This window comes from Hipposideros armiger, unplaced genomic scaffold (assembly GCF_001890085.2).
Source record: "Hipposideros armiger isolate ML-2016 unplaced genomic scaffold, ASM189008v1 scaffold_1696, whole genome shotgun sequence".
NCBI lineage: Eukaryota > Metazoa > Chordata > Mammalia > Chiroptera > Hipposideridae > Hipposideros > Hipposideros armiger.
Window position 1 is genome coordinate 34070 of NW_017733046.1, and position 9910 is coordinate 43979.

A 9910-nucleotide genomic window follows, 5' to 3' on the forward strand; every position below is an offset into this window, starting at 1 on the left:
TTTTAGTGAGCATAATTTACCAATGTTTTAAAATTTCTATTTTATTGTGGTCAGAACACTTACCATAAGGTCTACCCTCTTAAGAGATTTTTGAGTGTACAATACAGTATTGTTGATTACAGATACAATTTTGTACAGCTCTCTAGCATTTATTCAACTTGTTTAATTGAAACTAGGCCCATTGATTTATATCTCCCCATTTCCCCCTCCCCAAGCCCTGGCAACTATCATTCCACTCTGATTCTATGAATTTGATTATTTTAGATACCTCATATAAGTGGAATCATGCAGTATTCATATTTCTGTGACTGCCTTATTTTACTAAGCATAATGTCATCAGGGTTTAACCAAGTAGGCATATAATGCAGAATTTCCTTCTTTTTTAAGACTACATTGTATTACATTATATGTATATACTACATTTTCTTTATGTATTTATCTGTCCATAGACATTTAGGTTGCTTCCACATCTTGACTATTATGAATAGTTCTGCTGTGAGCATGGGAATGCTAATATCTCTTTGAAATCTTGATTTAAGCCTTTTGGATAAATGTTCAGAAGCAGAACTACTGGATCACATAGTAGTTCAATTTTTAATTCTGTGAAGAGTCTTCCTACTGTTTTCCATAGCAGCTGCACCATTTTGCATTCCCACCAACAACATACAAGGGTTCCAATTTCTCCATATCCTCTTGAACACTTGTTTTTTATTGTTGCTGCTTTTTTGTTTTCTGTTTCTGTTTCTGTTGGTGGTGGTGGTGGTGGTGGTGGTTTGGTAATAGCCATCCTGACAGGTGTGAGATCGCTCATTGTGGTTTTGCTTTGCATTTCCCTCACGATGAGACACATTGGGCAATTTTTATATATCTATTTATTGGTTATTTGTATATCTTCTTAAAAGAAATGCTTAAATTGATCCTTAACCAACTTTTATTTGGGTTATCAGCTTTTTGCTATCGAGTTTTATGAGTTCCTTATAAGGAACAATTAAGGTCAGACAATTAAGTTTGCGAACTCATCCTAGAAAAAGTGTTACATACCTCATTGCTGAATATCACTATGATCACCTTTGAAGTACTCCCCTTGGGATGCTATGCACCAATGCCAGCATGTAGTCCACGCTTCAAAGCAATTTTGGAACTCTCTTTGTGAAATGGCCATCAGAGCTGTCATATTACCCTTGATGTCCTGAATGTCATCAACAAGTCTACCTTTCAACATTTCCTTTATCTTTGGGTAAAGAAAGAAGTAATTGTAGGCCAGATCAGGTGAGTAGGGAGGGTGTCTCAAAACAATTATTTGCTTATGGGCTAAAAACTCCCTCACAGACAGTGCCGTGTGAGCTGCTGCATTGTCGTGATGCAACAGCCATGAATTGTTGGCGAAAAGTTCAGGTCATCTAACTTTTTCACTCAGCCTTTTCAGCACTTCCAAATGGTAAACTTGGTTAACTGTTTGTCCAGTAGATACAAATTCACAATGAATAGTCCCTCTGATATCAAAAAAGGTTAGCAACATCGCTGCAACAAGTTCGTGAACTTAATCGTCAAACCCTGTGTGTGTGTGTGTGTGTGTGTGTGTGTGTGTGTGTGTGTGTATACGGGTGTCTATCAGTCACCCTACAAAGAGATAAAGACAGAGACAGTTACCTAGGTAATCATAAAATTTAGAGGCCATGCCAACATTTCTAGTCATCAATTTCTGTATTAAAACCACTTATGATAAATTAAATATGTAGCATTTTATTAAATAATACATTTACCTAATGTGATTCCTAAGATAGGTTTTAGAAAGGCTCCCACATCAGCCTCTCCCTCAATCCATAAGTTCCTACCCAAGGTAACCACTGTCACCTGTTTGTTTGTTTTGAATGATCAAGAAATGGTAATGCACTTATATGTTGGGAGCCGGCTGCACCTCAGTATCTGACATGGCCAAGCGCACTGCAATTGTGACAAATTCTGAAGCTCTGACTGAGAAACAGATACTGCTTTATATCTTAAAAGATTTAAATTCCCTTTTGGATGCCCCCCAGTAGGATGAAGATCTTACTCCCCTTCTGATAGATATACCACAATAATTCTATTTTATACACTAAAGGCAATTTTAGTCACACTACTAGTCTTTTAGTAAAGGTCAGAGTACACACCCTGTAAATCTTAAGATCCTGTTTAGACAATAGTGTTTAGAATAATTGTTGGAAACCATTCTTTGGGCGATTATGTAGAGGCTCGGCCTTGGTTGCATAGTCATTGTAGGTGGAGGGATTTGGACACAGTTAAGATAAGTTAGTCTTTAGCATAAGAAAAGGTCTAGCTGTACCCTGGAGCATAAAAATAATGAGGAAGTAGAACCCTGATGAGAAACTTTTTACTAATGGAACAATGGTCAACTGTCCGGTATAAAAAGGGACATGCTATAAAAATAAAGTGTGACACTTCTTCTTGAAAAAGCACCCTGTGTCTCCATGCGTATTTTTTTTTTCTTTTTCCTTGCCGATGCCATCTCCACCTGAGGGAACCCCTGGACCTGCGGGAGCTGGTCTCCCACACTTATATACTCACTATGTTACAGAAGCACACATAATCCTTTCTAACATAAATGGTGTTAAATTAGGACAACTGTGTGTGGTTCTTGCTCAATTTTTCTGGACCACTCTACTTTGGGGATATAAATATACTGGGGTGCCAAAGAATGTATACAAATGGACCCTTTGGTCAACGTTGCTCAAGCAGTAGTTTGCCATAATCAGAAGTGTCTGGATGCTGATGGTAACCACTTTGAGCACCTCTTGTAATTACAGAAGTCAAATGTGATTTGTATTCATCTTTTGTTATCAGTATATATTGAGCATTACAATTTTAATATAGTTTTCCTTTCTTAAAATGTGTATACATTTTTTGGCAGCCTCTGTATGTAAAATATAAGTATACATAAAAATAACCTAACATTTTTAATGGCAACATGATATGGTTTTCTCTAACGTACTATATAGTTTATTAGCCAAATACATATTAATGTGCATTTAAGATTCCCTAGTCTTTTGCTGATACAAGTAATACTTCAAAAATACCCCAAGTGTATCTCTTTAGTTTGGTTTTCAAAATAGCCATAAGGTAAATTCTCAGGAGTAGTATGCTGTGTCATAAGGTATATTTTCATAGGATAGCTGCTACCAAATTACTTTCTAAAGTAATTCTAATGGTTTATACTCCCACCAGTAATGCAAGAGTCGTTGATTCCCCACACTTTGTTGTGTGGGCACAGAGATACACTCTCCAGATCCTTCTTTAAGGAAGGACTTGTTTTCTCGGCTGTCACCTCCTTCAGGGTTGGCCTTGGCTATGTAGAGCCACTGTGCCACACAACTGTGTAGGCATGGATATAAAGGCTGGCCCAAGGGGATCGAGTCTGATATGTGACACATGTGCCAAAGCTCCCCATAGGGTAGGGCAGGACTCCAGTGGGTGTATCACAGTCTGAATTGTCCCTTTATTCAATAGTGTGTTCTTTCCTTTCCTCCCATAGCTACTTATCCTTTAAACATTGCATGCCAAACTCTGTGCAGAAAACTCAACTGCAACACTTCTCTAATCTACATTTTTTTTCAAATTCTTTTGGATTATTTTCATTGAAGTGAACAATGAGAGTTCAACTCAGTGAATTGTTTAAAGTGAATAAACTTATATGCCTGCCAACAAGATCAAGATATTGATTATCAAAATATTACCTGGAAACATCCAATATGACTCCTCCTAGTCAGCAGCCCTGGGTAACAACTGTTCAGATGCATTGCTGTAGACTAATTTTGCCTGTTTATTAACTTTATATTAACAAAATAATATGATTTATGCACTTTGATATTTACATTTTCTTGCTTAACATTATTGCTGTGAAATTCTATAATGTTCTGACTATCAGTAGTTAATTATTTTTCATTTCTATGCAATTTTCAATTGAATAAATACAACCAAAATTATTTATCTGTTTTATTGATGAACATATGTGTCATTTTAAGTTTGGAATAAAGAAATAGTGTTGCTGTGTTATTCCTATCTTTGGTGCAAATATGTATGTGTTTCTACTGGGTACATATAGAGAAATGAAATTATGGGTTCATACTTCTAAAGAGTTTTGCAAACTATTTGATCAACTTTACACTGCTACTCAGTGTTTATGAAAGTTTGGTTTAATCCACATTCTCACCAACTCTTGGGTCAATTAATTTAATTTCCTTTTGAAGTTTGTTTCTTCAATTGTTTATTAAGATTTATTGGGTTGTACTATACAGCTAGTAGGAGCTCTTTCTATACAATAGTTATTACATGCATCTCTCATATATGTTCCACAGATTTTTTTTCCATTTTTCCGAGTTTTGTTTCCTTAGTAGCAGACACTGAGACAAGGATTTGGATGCAATTAGTTTGTTTGGAAGGTGATCCTAGGAAGCACCAGTAGCTAAGTAGGAAAGAGAGACAACAGAACACTGAACAATTTATTTTCCCAACAACTGAGAATAATCCCACTGGAAGGCTGTGTAGAACCTAATTCAGATTTGTCCAAGGAGTGAGGAAGTTGGGGTATTTATGTACCTACTACCATATATCATTGGTCAACAGCTATTCCTGGAGGTGTTAACTGCCTGGCATTTTTAAGATAGACAAGGCATGGACTGACGGCACTTCTACTACCAGGAAAAAACAAACAAAACCCTGCAGATAAAGAGTCACAAGTATTTTTAGTAAGAAACCATCTGAAGTAAAGAAAAAAATTAAAAGAATAAGTTAATAAAGTAAGCAGCAAACATAAAACAAATGGAATCAACAAATCCAAAACTTGGTTTTTTTGAGAAAACCAATAAAATTGATTAAACTCTTGTACACGTAAACAAAGTGAAAAAAGGGAGGGAAGGCAAAAATAGTTAATCTCAGCAATGAAAAGTTATAACTATAGATTCCACCAACTTTAGAAAGAGACTAATATGAAAATAGTTGTGCTACCAACTTTGAAAACTTAGCTATAATGGAGGAATTTCAAAAAATAGCAAACAATAAAACTGACTCAAGAAATTGAGATCGTAATTTTCCTGCCACTATTAAAGAAAGTGAATTCATAATTGAAAACTTTACTGTGCAACTGCAAATTATCCTATTTTTCAGTGATGTCTAATATTAAGCAAAAAATTTTACTAACCTTAGTAAGACACTCTTACCTTTTTGTTTTAAGAGGCTAGTATAACTTTGATGCCAAAAACTAACAAGGAGAGTACAATAAAAAAAAATTGCCAAACAATCAATTCTGAACTTAGAATTTAAAATTCTGAATAAAATATTGACACATTAAACTAATCAAATAATAGTAAATTCTATTGCATAACATTTAAATTAGTTTCCTCAGAAAACAAAATTGGCTCAATATTCAATGGTCAAAAAATGGTAAGTTGTCATTAAAATATTAGAGTTAAAATAAAGAAAAGGTAGCTTGATGAAATTTAACATTCACCATAAAACAAAATATACAAAAATACAAATAAAGTAAACAAGATAACTTTGTAAATTTGGGGAAAAGGGAATCTACAGAAACATATAGCAAACAACATTTTAAATATAAAATATCTGATGCTTTCCTTATGAAATCAGGAAGTCAAGGATGTGCAATGAAATCAGGAAGTCAAGGATGTGCACCTTTAGTGTTTGTTTAACATTATACTGAAGTTCTAGTTAGTTAACCAAAGCAAGCAGAATAATTACAAGAAATACTATCAAACAACCAAATCATAAAATATTTATTCAAAGGTTTTATAATATGTACGTTGAATATCCAAAGTAACCTACAAATAAATTATAAAATTACTACATTGTAAGCTGTAATGCTTCAGATCATCTCAAAAACCCACAATCCACATGACTTAAATTGAACTGAAATTTGAGCTGAACAATCACTTGGTCATGTACAGTAACACAGAAACCTTTATATACCAACATCTGAATCAAAAACTTAGTTTAAGTAACCTGAGCTTTCATCCCTAATATTATCTATAATTTTAAAGTTATCTTACTAAACATTAGCGGGAACAGATATTGGACTATAAATTGCAAAGTTACCATAGATTCATGTCCTGATTTGCTATTAAATAACTCTTACCAGTACTCTCAAAGAGAAATAATATTTCTATTTAGTTTTACATTTTATCACAGGACAATTTAGTATTAATTAAATTCCTGACCGTCTCCTTCACATCTTTGTTCCTGAGGCTGTAGATCAGCGGGTTCAGCATGGGGATGACCACTGTATAAAACACTGAAGCCACCTTGACCATGAGCCATGAACTTTTGGAGTTCGGAACACAATAGAGAAACAGGATGGTCCCATGGAAGATGGTAATGGCGGTCAGGTGGGAGGCACAGGTGGAGAAGGCTTTGTGGAGCCCCCCAGTTGAAGGTATTTTCATGACAGTGATAAAAATAAAAACATAAGAGGTAAGAATGATCATCAGGCTGCTTATTTCATTAAATGTGGCAGAAACTAAAATGATCTTCTGGCTAATGTAGGGGTCAGAGCAGGAAACAGCAACAACAGCAGCATGCTCACAGACAAAGTTATTTATGATGTTATTTCCTCTGAAGGATAATTTCAATAGAAAGTAGGTAAGGGTCAGGGAACAGGCTATACCCCACGAGTACGATGCACCCACCAACAGGGAACAAAGCTTCTGAGACATGACAACCGTGTAGAGCAGAGGGTTACACACCGCCACAAATCGGTCATACGCCATCACTGCCAGCAGGAATGTTTCTGTCACCACAAATATGCAGGCCAAGAAGAACTGCATGATGCATCCTGTGAAGGAGATGGTTCTGTCTTCCACCACCAAGTTTTCTAATAGTTTGGGGGTAACTACTGTAGAGTAACAGAAATCAACACAGGACAAGTGGCTGAGAAAGTAGTACATGGGGGTGTGGAGCCTGGGGTTGATGTTGATAACCATGATCATGCCCAGGTTCCCCAGCACAGTAGCCGTGTAGATGGTCAGGAATACCAGGAACAGGGGCACCTGGACATCGGGATACTCTGAGAAGCCCAAGAGAATGAAAGTGACTTCACCACTCTGATTTTCATGGTTCCTACAGACAACATAGGAAAGTTGATTCAGAGAAATGAGAAGGAAAATTGGGATAAGGCAGGTTAAAATGAGCAAATGTTGAGAGACTTGGTGATTATTCATAATGTTATGGAAAATACCTTCGATTGCTACATTATTTCAAAAGCTAGAATTTACTAACATCACAATAAGAGAGTGAATACGAAATTTGTGCAGATGGAATAATGAAAGGCAGTTGAGAGAGGAAGAACAAAAATCAAGCGGACCCTGTTATATTTTAAATGATCAGAGTCAGCATCCTCAGAGGCAACTGGCTTCACAAGAAGGGCCAGGCTAGCTTTTTACAAAAATTGGAGTTTATATAAACTGCTTGTCTCAGAGGAAATACTATCATAAGTTTCTATAATTTTTTGCCTGCCTAATCAGTTTAACTGAGAGAACTTAGAACTCAAAAGAAAATTAATGACCCAGAAAAATGATTACTTTTTGTTTTGTTTTGTTTACTATTCTTGCCATAGCCACTTTTGAATTTCTTACACTCGATCACACATTTCTTTCCATATTATAGATATTTCCAGCAGAAGAATAATGTACTTGATTAGCTACTTTTACCTAATTTAACATCTGTTACCCTTTTTTGGTGTATTGTAATATCAGGTAGTTAGAGAGATTTTTGGTAGAAATAAACTTAATTATAATATGTCCAGACTATTTTTATTATGCTGGAGAACTGTCTACCACATCCCCATCAGATGGTCAACTTAGCTCCCTCAGACTCTAAATATCTGGCACAGTTCCTGAGGTATTATAGTGAGGTTTTTATTTGGTTAGGGATTTTCCTGCATTGAGTTGGTTTCAGCAGAAATAAAGATAATCTTCCCAATGCCCTATTTGCTTCCAATAATTTTACTACCACTTAACTTATTCTTCCTGGTCTGGTCACACCCTTAACTAAGCCTTTATCGAGAATTATAAGCCCTTAATAATACCAAATTTATTCACATATGTAATACATATTTTACTTATTTTTTTTACCATATACTGTTTTAACATTGGCTATTTCACAGTAAAAGAATTCACAAACCAAAGATGGGATACTAGGACAGACTAGGTAGTCCATAACATTTATTGAATAAATGAATATGTGATAATGTGAGTGAGTAAACTCTGGGCATATAATATACATGTATTGGGGTAAAAGCTTAAAATAACACTAAAGAAGTCAGACTTGCTATTATTAAATCAGGACCATTCTGCAAATTCATAATGCACTGAGACACAACTTGAGTCTTTCAAAGCAAGTAGCCATTGTGAAACCCCATGGGACCTAAGCTTCCTGAATTAGCATAAAATAAGGACATTTAGGGAGGAAAAGGGATTCATTGTATTCTTTTTTTAAATGTCCTATGTTTCTCCAAAATGCCTCAACTGCTTTTTTGTGCCATTATTCAATTACAGTAATACCTTGGTTTGCAAGCATAATTCATTCCGGAAACAAACTACTTATATTGCAAGACATCACTTGTTTACCATGTTAAAATGTATTAGAAATGTTTGCTTATCTTGCAGAACACTCACAAACCAAGTTACTCACAATCTAAGGTTTTACTGTATTCTCAAAGCCACTTCCTGACCACTTACTGAAACCTTTAATGGCACTAGGCATAAAAGGAAAGCCATTCCATGTAGAATTCTGTAAAATTCTATGTCTTATTAGGAGCTGAAATTAAATGCTCTACAGTTTTCTCTCAGGAGCTATGACTCTATCCTCCATGATCGTGCACAGCCCTTAAAGGTTTCCTGCATAACGATATCGTTCACATCTCCTCGCACCCCTTCTTCAATAGTTCCTTTTGATTCCTTTGATTTGAACTTGTGATTTGATCCTCCACCCCATTTATTATGATCTCCTGCATGTATTTCTCAACTTCACAAAAAACTCATTGAATGCAAATTCCATAACTGAGAACACTTTTTCCGCACATTTTCCAAAATATGTGTTCATTCCAGGTGGCTGTTAGAACAAAGCCTGAGCAGCCCCGGATTGAAAGGGGAATCATTGCCACCAAAGTAAATACAATTTCTGATATATAGTCATCTCATTCTCACCCACATATCTTTTCCACGTGTGTAGCTTTGCACTCTACTTTCTTGCCCTCTGTATTTATACCTTCAGACTTGGGGCCAAAGTTCACAGTCCCCCATTTAGGCCCAGGAAATGTCAACCGTGTTCAGGTGACTGAGATCACAAGGTGCTCTGCACAATCTTTCCCTCCTTTCCAGTGACATCTATCTGGGAGTGGCTTTCTCACTGTGTAGCCACTGTGTGCTCAGCACCGTAAGAGGCATTTCAGAAACTATAAAATTATAAAATATGGGTCTCATCCTCAAAATGTTTTTCCTTCTGAGAATTACTCTAAGTAATAATACTGGGGGAGGCAAAAAAAATGTATATACATGACTTGTATTCATATTTTGTTATCGGCATATATTGAGTAATACTATTTTAATACAGTTTTTTTAAATTTCCCTAGTGATATAGGTCAGTGAATATCCAAACACTTCTAGTTGATTGATCTAGTAGGTATCCTGGCCATTATCTTTAGACATGCATTTGCCTCCTGCAAAGATTACCAGAATACATCATTTTCCTGCTAATGTGAAATAAAATAAGATTGAATCAACTCACCTCAGGGCAGAAGAACTTGACTTACTCATTTACTAAAGCTTTTTTGCTAAGATTAATGAACTCCAACAAAGTTCCTGCTGAAAATTCAATATATATATATATATATATATATATATAT

At 35.6% G+C, this 9910-nt stretch overlaps 1 protein-coding gene across 1 annotated transcript; it reads right to left on the reverse strand.

Moving 5' to 3' along the window:
* Positions 1-6182: 6182 nt before the first annotated feature.
* Positions 6183-7226, reverse strand: LOC109378016 (olfactory receptor 5D13-like). The gene has a single exon (XM_019634476.1). The coding sequence runs from the start codon at positions 7224-7226 to the stop codon at positions 6183-6185; it is 1044 nt and encodes a 347-aa protein (XP_019490021.1).
* Between the last annotated feature and the right edge of the window lie 2684 nt (positions 7227-9910).